Consider the following 16,592-nt stretch of genomic DNA (forward strand, 5'->3'; position numbering starts at 1 on the left):
ATTATTTGAATTTCATTCTTCCTGGTGAATTCAGAGAACACAGTTCTCAGCAGATTCTGTAACCACTTGGTTCCTTCATTTTTTTTTTTTTCCTCTTATTTTTTTCCCCACACTTTGAGTTCCCACTTACTACATTTGCTAGGGTATGTGTAAAGGCGGTGGTTCTCACTGTGCTGCTCCTGGAGATTGGGCCTCTGCCTGTGGACTGAGTGGCTTCATTTTGATGTTTTTAGTTTTCGCAAGATACTTCTCTGGGGTACTTGCCCATTTGGGACCTCTGCTCTCATGTAGTTAAGTGATAGGAAGTATCACTATTTATACCATATTTGTTCTCATTTTTAAGATATTTTAAGGAAAGGATGAAACAAATTTTCTGAAGAAAGCAAAAGACCTCTTCTCAATATGGCATTGGAGATCACTTATGCTGACGTGAGGTTCAAAAATGAATCCGACACCTCAGGTGCCAACTCAGAGCGTCCTGCAGGTAAGAAACATTTTCTGGTGGTCAGAGTTGGTGATGAGATGAAGAATGAAGACAAGACTTACAAGATGTAGATGATTGTTATGGTTTGAATTTTGCCCCCCAAAAAATGTGTCAGCTCAGCTATGCCATGATTCCCAGTATTGTGTGATTGTCCACCATTTTGTCATATGATGTGATTTTCCTATGTGTTGTAAATCTTGCCTCTATGATATGTATGAGGCAGGATTAGAGGCAGTTATGTTAATGAGGCAGGACTCAATCTACAAGGTTAGGTTGTATCATGAGCCAATCTCTTCTGAGGAAAAAAAGAAGGGAGCAGAGAAACAGGGGGACCTCCTACCACCAAGAAAGCAAAGCCAGGAGCACAGCATGTCCTTTGGACCTGGAATCCCTGTGCTGTGTCACTCCTAGACCAGGGGAAGATTGAGGACAAGGATCTTCACCCAGAGCAAACAGAGAAAGGCTTCCTCTGGAGCTGGCACCCTGAATTTGGACTTCTAGGCTCCTAGAGTGTGAGTGAACAAATTTCTTTTTGTCAAAGCCATCCACTAGTGGTATTTCTGTTATAGCAGCACTAGATAACTAAGACAGCAATGTTCATTGCTGGCTCTATGAAAGCACATGACTGGAAACACTGAGGATTCCTATAAGACTGAGTTGCCTGTAGAGAGGTGTTAAGGAGCTGCACAGTTAAATTATGGGGAAGAAAAGATATAATGACCCTGTCTTCAGCCTTAACTCTCGTGACTATGAGAAAACTAAGATGTGAGAAATCAAATACAGTCCTCCATTAATGCTAAAGAAACCAGTAATGATTCTGAGAAGTTGCGCTTCTGTGCCTTCTTAGGCTCAGTGGCGCTGGGGTCCAGTGATTGGAATGATTGGGTCCAGCTCAATCAGTCTGGCCCACACAGGGATTATTGATATATTAGTGTGCTTTGGGTGAAGAATGTTGAGTGTGTATTTTTTAGTTCTGGACTGAAGTGGAACAAAAGAACTTTGTAGATGAAAGGCTAGAAAGTCTAACAAATAAAGCAAGTGCCTGAAATCTGCAGCAAAATTTTCTGAAATTAGAAAATCCATTGGCTATTGTATCTCCAAGACAGACTCAATTAATTAGACTTGGGAGTTGATAAAACAGTAATTTAGGTGGCAAGTATGGTATCTTAGATATAGAGCAAAAGAGATTTTAAAAAATGCATGCAGACTACAAGAAGTTATGGGAGAGGGTGAGGATTGCTCAGGCTTTTCAAAAACATTTCTCTGGAAATATGAACAAATGTGAAAGAAAACTCTTTTTCCCTCTTTAAAAACTTTATATCATTGCTTTACTTTGTTGTTGCTGCTATTATTAGGTGCTGTGGAGTTAACTCTTACTCATAGCAACCCTATGGACACCAGAACTAAAAATTTCCAGGTGGCACCGTCCTCACAATCATTGCTATGTTTGAGCCCATTGTTGCAGCCACTGTGCCCATCCATCTCATTGAGGATCTTCCTTTTCTTTGCAGACCCTCTACTTTAGCAAGCGTGATGTCCTTCTCCAGGACTTGTCCCTCCTGATAACACGTCCAAAGGACATGAGATGAAGTCTCATCATTCTCGCTTCCAATGCACATTCTGACTGTACTTCTTCCAAGACAGATCTGTTCTTCTGCCAGTCCATTCTTTATTATACAAGTAATAATGTTCATTACAGAAAAAAAAAGGATCAACTAGAGGTGCACAAAAATTTAAATTATACTTATCATCTAAAAATAAGCATCATTTACATTTTAGTGTATGTCATTTCAGGTCTCCAAACCAAAAAACCAAACCTGTTGCAGTTGAGTCAATTCTGACTCGTAGTGGCCCTATAGGACAGAGTAGAACTGCCCCATAGAGTTTCCAAGGAGCACCTGGTGGATTCAAACTGCCGACCTTTTGGTTAGCAGCTGTAGCACTTAACCACTACACCACTAGGGTTTCCCTTATACATAAATGTGTATATGTATTTTTTTCTAAATATGAGATCACATTACACAATACTGAGGTTCCCCCAGCACCAACTTGACAATATAACTTTCAGAAAGTAATTCTTAACTGTGAAGTGGGGACTAAAAGGAACTGACCTCGTCCTAAGGAAATGATCAGGGGTTATTATAAAGATTTATCTGCTATAGCACTACTCAGGATCCCTGGATGGTGTAAATAATTAAGCATTTGACTACTAGACAAAAGGTTGTCAGCTTGAACACACCCAGTGACACCTTGGAAGACAGGCCTGGCTATCTGTTTCTGAAAAGTCACAGCCTTGAAAACCCTGTAGAGCAGTTCTATTCCGCACACATGGGGTCCTCAGGAGTTGGAATCAACTTTACAGCAACTGACAACAACAATAGCATTAATCAAGGTTGTTAAAAATGGAAACAATTTAGAGAGTTATTTAAACATATAACAAAATATCATGTGACCATGATAGTGTTAAAGAAGAAAATGTGGTGGTAAAAAATGTTCATGGTATCCATAATGTTCATGGTATAGTATAAAGAAAAACTGTGGACTAGAAATCAGTATTTATGGTGTGTCAGTCGTGTGGGAGAATGTGCACATATGTACATAGGCTTTAAAGATTGCTGGAAGGATAGAGAGCAAAACGTTAGTAATAGTTATCTGTCAATGACAGGAATTTGGGCTTTTATGCATTTTCTAAAGTTTCTACAATGAATGTTATTATTTCTTTCACATTCGTTTTTCTATTCCTATTATTATTTCAAATGTCAAACGGTTAGTAATTGTGTGTCATCCAAGAAAAAGAAGAGGAGGAAGCAAGGACAGAATTTATAACTGATGAATCTAATTTGGTTTCCCTTCCAGCTCCCAAAGAGAAGACCAGCCCTCAGCAAAGTAATGATGGTTTTCCCAAAAAGCTTCCTGCCTCATTGTTGATACTTCTGCTGCTATTGGCAATCTCATCCTTTATTGCTTTTATCAGTAAGTATGCCACCTGAATCAGTAAGGAATGTCTGCCTTACACGAACAGAGGGTGTCGATTAGATACTGACATTTAACAATGGATTTATCCAAAACTATGGAGAAATTTTCTCTGAGGGAGGCACAATTAGTGTGAGTTTTAAGGAGCCCTGGTGGTGCAGTGGTTACAACTGAAAGGTGCTAACTGAAAGTTTATTAGTTTGAATCCCCATTGCATTTTCAGCCTATTTATTTTTGTTCTGCTCAAGACTATGGGAGTTCTAAAAGCCAATTTAGCAAATAGGTGAGTTTCTGCATATCTTTGACTATAAGAGTTTATCAAAATTTTTAAAAGATACAATAGCCAGTGTATTTGGTCATTCAATAAGCAGTGATGGGCAGCTACTGTATGTCAGGCACTGTGCCACCCAGAGAGGCCAGCTGGAGCCACAGTCCTTGGTCTCAAGAACTGCAGAGAATGGTGCTGGAGGTAGTCAAATGAACCAGTGGTTATAATGTTATATGGTAAGTGCTTGCTGGAAGTAAATACAGGAGGCTGGGCTAGGCTTCCTGAAGGAGTTGATATCTGGGCTTAGAAGGAAGTATAAGGGCACATTATAAAAGGATTTGTGTGTACACAGAGATGTGAAAGAGCATAGTAAAATTTTGGGAATATAAATATGTATAGAAGGAACATACGGTGCTAAGTGAGGAACTGTGAGAGACGAAGTTGTAAATGGGAGAAATAAGCAGGGCTCAGAGCATGAAGAGTGCTGTGTACCGTTCTAAGGAGTTTCGATGTTTCCTGAAGGTTATTATATCATTTATCTTCTGGTGCTTAACAAACCAATCTAAATTTAGTGGACTAAAATAACAACTCTTTATTTAACTCATGATTTTGTGGGTTGGCGATCAGGGCTAGGTTCAGTTCAGAGGCTCTGCTGGTCCCAGGTGAGCTCACTCATGCATATGCAGTCAGGCACTAGTCATCTAGGCAACTCAGTTTCTAAGAGTTAGCTAGATGTTGGCTGGAACAACAGGGCAATTATTCACCAGGCTAACCTGGGCTTCTTCACGTAGCAACTTTCAGGCTCCAAAGAAGGAAAGTAGAAGTAAACAAAGCATCTTATTGCTGCTTCCACATTTCACTGGCCATAGGAATTCATAAGGCCCGCCCAGATCCAAGTGGTGAAGAAACAAACCCCACTTCCTGATGGGAGAAGATGTGAAGTCACACTGCAAGGAGATGTGGTCTCAGGGAAGGACGGAGAATTGTGGCAATTTTTGTAATGCGTCACACTTGTGTACAGCCTTTGAAGAATTTAAGCAGGGAAGTGCTATAAGCAAACATGACTTATAGAAATATGCTTTTGCAGAAGAAAATGAATATATGGATAAAACTGGAAGCAAAGAGAACAATTTTAAGGCTAATTCATTAATCCAGTTGAGAAATACTGAGAGCTTGACCTAAGGGTAGTAACAGTGAATAAAAAGAAGAGGATCTTAGTGAAGAAAAAGATGATGGTGGAAAGGTAGAAGAAACATGGAGGCAGAGGCTTGCTGAATATTGAGAGTTGGAGAATAAGGGATTCAGAGAAGTAAAGAATAACTCTGAGTTTCTGCCTTTGTCAACACAGAAATCGTGACGTTCGTTATTCAAAGTGGTAGACGGTATAGGATGGGTAGCAGGTTCGAGTTGGAAGACAGTGATTTAAGTTTTGGGCATGTTGAGTTTTATATGACTGTGGGAACCTCGAATGAACATGTCTAGTGGGAGACATATTTATCTGAATTTCAAGAAAGAGGTCCGAGCTTTGGAAATCATTTACATATAGGCAGTAGTTAAAGCTATAGGAATACATGACATCAGTCAGGGAGAGGATTTAGTAGGAGAAGAGGCACAAGGATGTAACTCTGGGGAATACTGCACTTTAAAAGAGGTAGATGGAGGAAGAGGAATTTTTAAAAGAGGTAGATGGAGGAAGAGGAATTTTTAAAAGAGTGTGAGAAACAGCAGCAAGAGAGATTAAGCAAAGACAGAAAAGAGTAGTGCCCCAAGAGACAAAGGGGAAGAATTCTAGTATCCAGTGTTCAGGCAGGTGGAGTAGGAGTAGTAAGTGGCCTTTGGATACATCCTCTAAGGCATACCTGACAGCCCATTGCAAGGGCAATTTTAGTGGAACGGCAGAAGCAGAAGTCAAGTAGCAAATGGAAGGCATGGAGGGATGAGAGAAAAAAGTCCGTTTCTAGGGGGAGGTAATTGAGTTTTTGATTGAAGATACTTGAGCATGTTGGTATGTTGAGGAGTAAGAGCCTGTTGGGATGGAGAGAAGAAAGGAAAGAAGTGGAAGAGGATAATGTTCTTCCGATCAACCTTGCTGTGTCCTTTTCTGATTCCCCACTCTCCAAGTTGAGAATTCCCCAGAATTAGATGAATTGTTTCTCTCAAAGACTCATGTTGTGTATAACCTCAGATAGGTATACTTTTGAGTATTTTCCCTCCATCTCCTCTCCCTCCCATCCCCAGGCTTAGCCGTTGCCTGTATCATACACTTAGTATTGAAATACAATCAGATCCATTCTAACAAAACAGTCATGTGCTCTTTCAGCTACAGATCAGCTATTTCTGGAGGAATCTATGGTTTTAAAACCAATAGGATTAGGATTATGTTGATGGTGGAATGACAGGAATTTTTTTCCACAGCCAGGATCCCTCTAGTCAAGTAATTGGGCCTTTGTAGGTTTTGTTCCTACACTGAATGCAAGAAAGTAACAACGAGGAGCAAAGTCATACTACTACCAGGAAAATGAATGGTCTATGTTCTTTTTTCCAGTTTTCCTCCAAGAATATTCTCGGCTTCTTAAGGAAAAAAAGAATTCAAAAGAAGTGTTTCATGAAAAATGGATATGTGAGAAAACAAATTTGAATGTGGAAGGTAAAAATTAATGTGTATAATTTATTTGCTTTCTTTACTGTGTAAGTATCCCTAATCAGGCAGATGACCCTAAGAAGCTGAGTCTCCTGATCATTTTAAGTGACAAGTATGAAAATATAAGGACCTAAAATTTGTATATGTATAACTTCAATTTGCCTGTGCAGTAAAGTGGAGGCTTAGCGTAAAAAAACATTACAATACTTATGAATTTCTTTAGCCTTCACTGCCTTCTGAATTTATGTGCACACTTACTCTTTTTCTCACGTATCAGTTAAAACAGTACTCTCTCATAAAAGACCTGATCTGTTTCTATTTTAAGAAAATATATTGAATGTTCATAAAACATTTTTAGAAGAATACATAAAATGGCTTTTGTATGGTTTTACCTCTGGTAAATGGAATTGATGATGTTGAGAAGTGAGAAACTTTTAGTTTTTATGAATTTAGTTTTGTTTTATAATGAGGATGACAATTTTATTATGGATGTGAATTATTTTTTTAATAGCTAAAGCTTTATTTAAAAAAAGAGCAGATCATTATATATTTTTGTGTGTAGCTGACATGGATTTCAAGCAACTATTACCCTGTATTTTAACTTACCTTATCTGTCTATACTTTTTTTTTAAAATTTTATTCTGTTTTAGGTGAATGTTTATAGCACAAATTACTTCCTCATTAAAAAATTTATCCATAAATTGTTTTGTGGCATTGGTTACAATCCCCACAATGTGTCAGCACTCTTCTCCTTTCCCTTTCTACCTTTGGTTCTCCGTGTCCATAGGTCCAGTTTTCCTGTCTCTTCCTCTTTGATTTTGAGTAGGTGTTGCCCATCTGGTCTTGCATACTTGATTGAACTAAGAAGCACATTTCTCACATGTGTTGTTTTATAGGCCTGCCTAATCTTTGGCTGAAAGGTGGTCTTTGGGAGTGACTTCGGTTCTGAGTTAGCAGGGTGTCTAGGGGCCATAGTCTCAGGGGTTCCTCCAGTCTCTGTCAGACCAGTAAGTTTTTGTGTGAATTTGAATTTTGTTGTACATTTTTCTCCAGCTCTGTCCAAGACCTTCTAATGTGATTCCTGTCAGAGTGGTCTGTGGTGGTAGCCGGGCATCATCTAGCTCTTCTGGGCTCAGGCTGGTGGGGTCTGTAGTTCATGTGGTCCTTTAGTCCCTTGGATTCATATTTTCCTTGTGTCTTTGGTTTTCTTCATTCTCCTTTGCGCCAACTGTGATAGGACTAATAGATGGATCGTAGATGGCCACTTGCAAGCTTTTAAGACCCCAGATGCTACTCACCAAAGTAGGATGTAGAACATTTTCTTAATAAAGTATGTTATGCCAATTGACCTAGATGTCGTCTGAGACCATGGTGCTCAGCCTCAACCTCAATAACTCAGTCCCTCAAGGTGTTTGGATGTGGCTAGGAAGCTTCTATGACTTTGCCTTTGTCAAGTTGTGCTGTCTTCCCCTATATTGTGTGTTGTCTTTCCCTTCATGTAAGTTAACTTGTCTACTATCTAATTAGTGATTTCTCCTATCCACCCCTCCCTCCTTCATAACCATCAAAGATTTATTTTTCTGTGTATAAACCTTTTCTTGGTTTTTTATAATAGTAGTCTCATAGGATGTTTGTCCTTTTGTGATTGACTTATTTCACTCAGCATATTGCCCTCCAGATTCATCCATGTTGTGAGATGTTTCATGGATTCATCATTTTCTTTATTGTTGGGTAGTAGTCCATTTTGTGTATATACCATAACTTTTTATCTATTCACCTGTTGACGGGCACTTAGGTTGTTTCCATCCTTTTGCTACTGTGAATAATACTGCAATGAAAGTGGGTGTGCATATGTCTATTCATGTGATGGCTCTTATTACTCTAGGATATAATCCTAGGAGTGGGATTACTGGATCATATGGTATTTCTATTTCTAGCTCTTTAAGGAGGTGCCATATTGTTTTTCATACTGTTGTACCATTCTACATTCCCACCAGCAGTGCATAAGAGTTCCAGTCTCCTGGCAACCTCTCCAGCCTTTGTTATTTTGTATTTATTATTATTAGTGTCAGTAATGTCAGGGCGAGGTGATAGCTCGTTGTAGTTTTGATTCGCATTTCTCTAATGGCTAATGATTGCAAGCATTTCCTCATGTATCAGCTGCCTGAATGTCTTCTGTGAAGTGTCTGTTCATATCCTTGCCCATTTTTTAATTAGATTATTCATCTTTTTGTTGCTGAGGTGTTGAAGTATTCTATTGATTTTAGAGATTAGATCCTTGTAGGATATGTCATAGCCAAAAATGTTTTTCTGGTCTGTAGGTTGTCTTTTTACTATTTTGGTAAAGTCCTTTGATGAGCATAAGTGTTTCATTTTTAGGAGCTCCCAGATAACTAGATAACTTCTGGTATTTGTGCATTGTTAGTTATGGTTTTATTTTTTATTTATGCCATGTATTAAGGCCCTTAATGTCTCTATTTTTTCTTCCATCATTTTTATAATTTTATGTTTTATATTTAGGCCTTTATCCATTTTGAGTTAGTTTTGGTGTATGGTGTGAAGTATGGGTCTTGTTTGATTTTTTTTTTTTTAATAGATACTCATCCAGCTTTGCCAGCACTATTTTTTGAAAGGACTGTCTTTTCCCCATTTAATTAACTTTAGTCCTTTGTGAAAGATCAGCTGACCTTAGGTGGATGGATTTACATTTGGGTTTTTGATTCATTCCATTAGTCTATGTGTCTGTTATGGTAACAGTATTAGGCTGTTTTGACTATTGTGACTATATAATATGTTCTGAGATTAGATATTTGTTCTTTATCTTCAATAACGCTTTGCTTATCCATGGTCTCTTTCCTTTCCATATAAAGTTGGCGATTAGTTTTTCCATCTTGATAAAGAATGCTGTTGGTATTTAGATCGAGATTGCATTATATCTGTAGATTTCTTTGGGTACGATTGACATTTTCACAACACTGAGTCTTCCTATCCATAAGTATGGTATGTTTTCCCATTTCTGTAGGTCTCTCTTGGTTTCTTGCAATAGTATTTTGTAATTTTCTTTGTATAGGTCTTTTACATCCCTAATAAGATTTATTCCTAAGTATTTTATATTTTAGGGGCTACTATAAATGATCTTGTTTTCCTGACTTCCTTTTTGAAGTTCTCTTTTTTAGTGTATAGGAATCCAACTGATTTTTGTATGTTGATCTTGTATCCTGCTACTCTGCTGAATCTTTCTGTTAGTTCCAGTTGTTTTCTGGTGGAATCGTTGGGGTTCTCTGTGTATAGGATCATATCATCTGCGAATAGGATAATTTTACTTCTTCCTTTCCAATATGGTACCTTTTATTTCTTTTTCTTATTGTTCTAGCTACTACTTCCAGCACAATGTTAAATTGGAGTGATGATAAAAGACACCCTTGCCTTGTTTCCATTCTCAGGGGGATTGCTTTTAGTCTCTGTGTTGAGAATGATGTTGGTTGTTGCCTTTGTTTAGATGCACTTTATTATATTGACAAATTTCCCTTCTATTCCTATTTTATTGAGAGTTTTTTTTTTTTTTTAATCACAAATGGTATGCCACCAGGGTTTCCACAAATGGTATTGGACTTCATCAAATGCCTTTTCTGGTTCAATTGAGAAGATCATGTGATTCTTTTCTTTTGTTCTACTTATGTGGTGGATTATTTTGATTGATTTTCTAATGTTGAACCATCCTTGCATACCTGGCAGGAATCCCACTTGTTTGTTGTGTATTATTTTTTTGATATGAAGCTGAATTCTATTGGCTAGAATTGTGTTGAGAATTGTTGTATCTATATTCATGAGAGATATTTGTCTGTAATATTCTTTTTCTGTGGTGTCTTTGCCTTGCTTTGGTATCAGGATTATGCTGGCTTCATAGAATGAATTTGGGAGTATTCTTTCACTTTCTGTGTTCTGAAATAGTTTGAGTAGCACTGGTGTGAGCTTTTCTCTGAATGTTTGGTGAAAGTCTCCAGTGAAGCTGTCTGGGCCAGGGCTTAAAAAATTCTTTTTGTTTGTTTATTACCTCTTTGATCACTTCTCTTGTTTTGGGTCTGTTCAGGTTTTCTGTCTCAGCTTGTATTAGTTTAGGCAGGTAGTGTGTTTTTAGAAATTTGCAAGTCTGCCATCTTTTAGAATCTTCTTATGTTTGTTTCATATTTAATGTCAAGGATGTTTAGTAGTATTTAGTGAAAGGAATAGGGAAAAGTATGTCTACCCTATCTTCCCAGAAGCAGACATCTCCTTTGGTGCTTTATTTTAATACCATGAACACTTTCAAAATTACTTTCCTAACTTTGCACTTATATTTCCCTCTTCCCAATACAGGGAAAGTTTGTGGCTGCTGCCCGGTGAATTGGATCATATCTAATACCAGCTGCTACTTTATTTCTTCTGAAGCAAAAACTTGGACTGAGAGTGAGAAGAACTGCAGTGGGATGGGAGCTCATCTGGTGGTGATCAACACCAAGGAGGAGCAGGTACTTTCTAATAGACCATGAAGCAGAAGCCCTGCCTGGGTTTTGTTCACTTCTGTTGGCTGAGAGGAGGTTTTACTTTTCTGGGATGTTGATGCTGTGGCAGAAGGCTTTAGGAAAGCAAATAGGAGAGTCTCCTAAGCCTTTACATTCTACACCTCCTTCCCATTTCAATAAAACCTCACATCCAAAGAAACTGGGCTATTTGCAATATAACACGTGAGAGTTGAGTGGAAGGATAAGAAAATTTCAGTTTGAAATATCAGTTTCTTCTTTCGACATGTACATGCTTTATACATCACTCACTGCTTAACAAAGAAGGGGTATTAAGTGAAATAGAGAAATAAAGTTGAGTATTGAGAATCACAATCAACAATCAGAAGCAAAGTTAAAGCATCTCTGAAAGTTATGGAAGAAAAAATTATTTAATCTGCGAACATCGTCTCATGCACAAGTTTGAAGAATACCTTTTCTTAGAGAAGAAAAGAGGCAAAGTGGGTATGAGATTAGAATTCAGTCTGATCATGGTTCACACTCTCTCCCATGTGTTCATAAGTGATGTATTTGATCCTGCCCTGCTCAGCCACAGAAGTCCTGTAATCATGGTCAGGGACCATGTGGCTTACCCTGGTTCCTATTCTTTTCTCTAAGACCATAAGAAAATCAATACAACCTAAGTATATTCTGTGAGTTCTTTCTTTTCTTTTCCCAGCTATTAATAACCCAGAAACTTAAGAAGTCTTCTTATTACCTGGGGCTGTCAGACCCAGAAGCAACGCACCAGTGGCAATGGGTAGATCAGTCACCATACAGCACAAGTGTTACGTAAGTATAGCATTCAATAAAAGAATCCTTAATCCTGCACCACACCGGACGATTACAGCTCTCAGCTACTAAACAACAAAACTTTTTTTTTTTTAAACTCAGGTCTATCTGACACTGAAATCTGTGCTTTTAATCACATTTATATCTCTAAATAAAAGAAAAAAATCATGTCATTTAAGATAATAATTAATTAAAGACTAAATATTTGTCCTAAAGCAAAAATACTAAACTCTGATAATCTTATTATAACTCCTATTTATGTAGTTTTTAAAGAACTTGAATATACTTTAGAATACATTACCACCTTTGATCATCATACCAATTGTGTGAAATACACGTGGATAGTACTCAATCCTCATTTTTTGGATAGGAACCCTGAGACTCAGGGAAATTATGTTACTTTCCCAAGATAACAGGGATGAAGTTGCGGATCTGGAGATCTTAACTAGTTCTCCAGACTTCGAAAACAGTGCATAAAGAAAAAACTGTATTGATAACTTGTAACCAGAGGGAAATCTTTTCATCACTTAAGGAAGCCCTATGGGATTGGCAGAGCCCTAATAGTGTAGTGATTTAGAACACAACTGCTAACCAAAAAGTTGCAGTTTGAATCCACCAGCTCCTCTTTAGAAAGTGTATGGGGTGGTTCTACTCTGTGCTATAGGATCTCTGTGAGCTGGAATTGACTCGATAGCAACGGGTTTGATTTTCGTTTTTATGGGACTGGCAGTCCCATGGGAACAAGAGAGGATGAACAAGTATACAGGAGTCTCTGGGATAGCTGATGAGAGGATGTTTAATGCGTACTGAATTGCTTAAGGTGGCAGAATACTGGGTATCCTGGGCACAATTTTCAAGGGAAATCTCAGACACACAGATGGAGGAGAAGCTGCTTAAACTTGAGGGTTTTACAAAAGGAGGCTGCATCTTCTATTAAACCCATTGTCTTACATGGAATATCCATGTGCCCATGCTTAAGGTTTATAATTTTAACCATTTCTTCAAGATTCTACATATGCGTATAAAAAAATTATTTAATAATGTCTATTAAATCGACTTTCCTATATGTTATGTCAGTCCATAACGTAGAAAAGAGACACATGAATTTTTTTTTATCTAAGCTTGACAGATTGAAAGACAAATGTCATTGTTTTCCAGTAGAAAACAATATTTACCATATAAAAAAACACCACTGCCATCAAGTAGATTCCGACTCATATCGACTTACCGTGTAAGTGAATAAAAGCAATTTAAATGCAGGATTGGATGTGTCTGACCTGAACTCCATACTCTTCGGCCCTAGCTCTCTCAGTCTTTAAGCCATTCAAAGCGTAGTTTGAATGATAGCCTCAATCTTTTTGTGTCTTTCAGATTCTGGCATCATGGTGAACCCGATAATCATACAGGGCCTTGTGTTTTAATAAATATTCGTGATGGAAGCTGGGGCTGGGATGATGCCTCTTGTGATGTACCTCAAAAGTCAATATGCGAGTTGATGAAGATCTACTTATGAATGCAGTATTCTCCATGGACATGTGGTTGGATTGACATCCACCATGAAAGGAATATCTAATTTTCTCTTGTTGTTCATGTGTGTGTAAATCTTGTGCAAAGGATGTCCATAGAATTTTTCAGTAGGCTGCCCTCTATTCCACTTATGATAGAATCAGTTCACACATTCATTCATCCATAAAATATACATTTATTGAGCACTTTCCATGTTCCAGGGACTATACGAGAGAGCCCTTTTGTGCAAACATGGAGGAAGCCTGAGGTTCCTTTCCTAATTTCTGTCTGACTGCTAAGGGATAAGTTACTGATATAGTAAGATACTGGTATAATTTGATGTGGTTCCTCCTCCTGACTGACACTCTCTTTTTTATGAACTGGTCAAAAGCGAAAAATCCCAACCATTACTTTTAATTTCTCTCAGACAGGTTTATTGCTTTTAACTAAAAGCATATTATGTAACAGTAGGCATACAATACACATCAATTTAAGGTACAGCTTTGATCCAGTAGACTCTTTGTGCTGCTTAACATTCTCTACTGACTCTTGGCATTTAACCTCAGGTGCAGAAAAAAGGGAACTAGAGACTGAACACTAGAGATTTAGAATTAGAGAACTAGAGGTCACTGCTGATGAGCTGATCTACAGAATTACATTCTTCCGATAATCTGATAATTCTTTGCTTTGCTTTAGTGTTATAGTTTCTGTGCATGGATTCCAGCTCAAAATGGCCCTTGGTTTTTGTTCCCCTTCTTCCTAAAGTTCTTACTCATCATTTTCTTTCTACTGCAATATCAAACATAGGTACAGTAAAGCCTGTAATTCACTGTCTTAGTCCAGTGATTATAACTGATTATGGTAAAGCTGCTCTCATCCATGGCTATACTTGTACACCCATATACGGTTCCTAATGTGACCTTCTGATATTATGCCCTGATCATCTTGATGCAACTGAGTCTTTCATTTGTCACTTTCCCTCTAAGTATACTTGAAGATGAGTTATTTTTATAGAGGTCTTACCTTATCCATTATATGTAGCATTTATCAGTTCAACTCTCAGAGAGCAACTTACTCAACCATTCTGGGAAAATTTCACTTTAGTTTTAATTAAATTTTCTTGATTGTATTTCAGTAATATGGGAATGGATGTGAACGACGGGCAAAAAGCACCACTTTCCTAAGTGCCTTTGATTGGCAGTACAGAAGATGTGCTTGAACTGGAGTGCAATGGAGAACGATGATACCAATCAGTGCTGGAGCTCTTCACTTCCTCTTACCTTGCGTTTTATGAATGCAGTTCAAAGGCTTTTTCTTTAATTTCCCCTTGAGCACCGTTAAGTCAAAGTTGTTTGTAATAATTTTTATGTAAGTTTTGTGTTTAAAGAATGAAATTAAAGTGAAGAGCCATCAAACTGAGCATTAATCAATGGACAGACTTGTGAGAAATTAAAGAAAAAAAATTTTTTAAGCCACTAAGCTTTGGGTATGTATGTATTGTTTTTGAAAGGAGCCTTGGTGACACAATGGTTAAGATCTTGGTTGTTAACTAGAAGATGGGCAGTTCTACCCTGCCCTATAGGGTTGCTGTGAGTTGAAATTGACTCGACATCACAGAACAACATTGAGTTTTAGGGTTGCTGTAACAAAGTACCAAAAGCTGGGAGGTTTAAAACAACAGAAATTTATTCTCTCACAATCCTGGAGGCTAGAGCCTGAAATCAAGACACTGTTAGGGCCATCCTCTCTCTGAAGGTCTCAGGGATGGGACAAATTCTTCCTTGCCTCTTCCTAGCTTCTGATGATTGCTGGAAATCCTTGGTGTTCCTTGGCTTCCAGCTGCATCACTGCAATCTCTGGTGGCATAGTGGGTAAGAGCTCAGCTGCTAACCAAAAGTTTGGCATTTGGAATCCACCGGCAGCCTCTCACTGGAAACCCTGCGGGGCAGTTCTGCCCTATCCTGTACGGTCAATATGAATTGGAATCAACTCGACGGCATTGGGTTTGAGTTTTTTGTTTTATTCTAGAAGGTCCATGGGTGGTGCAAACGGTTTACGCTAGTCTACTAACCTAAAGATTGGCAGTTTAAACCCATCCAGTGGTGCCAGGGATGAAAGGTCTAACAATCTGCTTCTGTAAAGCTTACAGCCAAGAAAACTCTATGGAGCAGTTCTACTCTGTAACGCATGGGGTCTCCATGAGTCAGAGTCAACTCGACAGGAATGGACTTGTTTAGATATTCTAGAATATGGGCCTTGACATGCTTATTAAAGTTTAGGTAAACATTTCCTTTAAGGTAAAAGAAAAAGATACGTTACATATGTTGTTAGGAATGGAACACCGCCGAGTCCTACACTATCCTCACAATCTTTGCTATGTTTGAGCCTATTGTTGCAGCCACTGTGTCAATCTATCTCCTTGAGGGTCTTCTTCTTTTTCGCTGAGTCTCTGCTTTAACAAGCATGATGTTCTTCTTTAGGGACTGATGCCTCCTGATAAGACGTCCAAAGTACGTGAGACAAAATCTCACCATCCACAACTCTAAGGAGCATTCTGGCTGTACTTCTTCCAAGACAGATTTGCTCGTTCTTCTGGCAGTCCACGGTACATTCAACATTCGTCGCCAACACCATAATTCAAAGACATTTTTGCATGCATATGACGTGATTGAACATACCATGGCTTGCGTCAGGTGCACCTAAGTTCTCAAAATGACATCTTTGCCTATTAATACTTTAAAGAGGTTTTTGTGACAGATTTGCCCAATGCAATATGTTGTTTGATTTCTTGACTGCCATTTCCATGGGCATTGATCGTGGATCTAGGTAAAATCCTTGAAAACTTCAATATTTTCTCCATTTATCATGATGTTGCTTATTAGTCCAGATACGAGGATTTTTGTTTTCTTTATGTTGAGATGTAATCCGTACTGAGGGCAGTAGCATTTGATCTTTATCAGTAAGTGCTTCAAGTCCACTTCACTTTCAGCAAGCAAGGCTGTGTCATCTGCATATTGCAGGTTGTTAATGAGCCTTCCTCCAAACCTGATACCATGTTCTTCTTCATATAGTCCAGCTTCTCGGATTATTTGCTCAGCATAGAGATTGAACAAGTATGGTGAAAGATACAACCCTTACACTCACCTTTTCTGATTTTAAACCAGGCAGTCTCCCCTCGTTCAGTTTGAATGACTGACTCTTGGTCTATGTACAGGTTCCTCATGAGCAGTTTAGTGTTCTAAACCCTCATACTTCACAATGCTATCCATAATTTATTATGGTCTATGCACTAGAATGCTTTCGCATCCTCAATTAAGCACAGGTAAATATCTTTCTGGTATTTTCTGGTTTCAGCCAAGATCCATCTGACGTTAGCAATGACATCCCTCA

General features: G+C 38.3%; 1 protein-coding gene across 1 annotated transcript; it reads left to right on the forward strand.

The window, feature by feature from the left end:
- The first annotated feature begins 263 nt into the window (after positions 1-263).
- Positions 264-14,988, forward strand: LOC100655922 (C-type lectin domain family 4 member A-like). The gene is made up of 7 exons (XM_064285183.1): positions 264-484; positions 3,341-3,457; positions 6,271-6,372; positions 9,740-9,843; positions 10,578-10,874; positions 11,584-11,696; positions 13,068-14,988. The coding sequence occupies exons 1-7, from the start codon at positions 403-405 to the stop codon at positions 13,207-13,209; spliced, it is 957 nt and encodes a 318-aa protein (XP_064141253.1). The 5' UTR covers positions 264-402; the 3' UTR covers positions 13,210-14,988.
- Positions 14,989-16,592: the final 1,604 nt, after the last annotated feature.

The sequence above is a fragment of the Loxodonta africana genome, chromosome 4, assembly GCF_030014295.1.
Source record: "Loxodonta africana isolate mLoxAfr1 chromosome 4, mLoxAfr1.hap2, whole genome shotgun sequence".
NCBI lineage: Eukaryota > Metazoa > Chordata > Mammalia > Proboscidea > Elephantidae > Loxodonta > Loxodonta africana.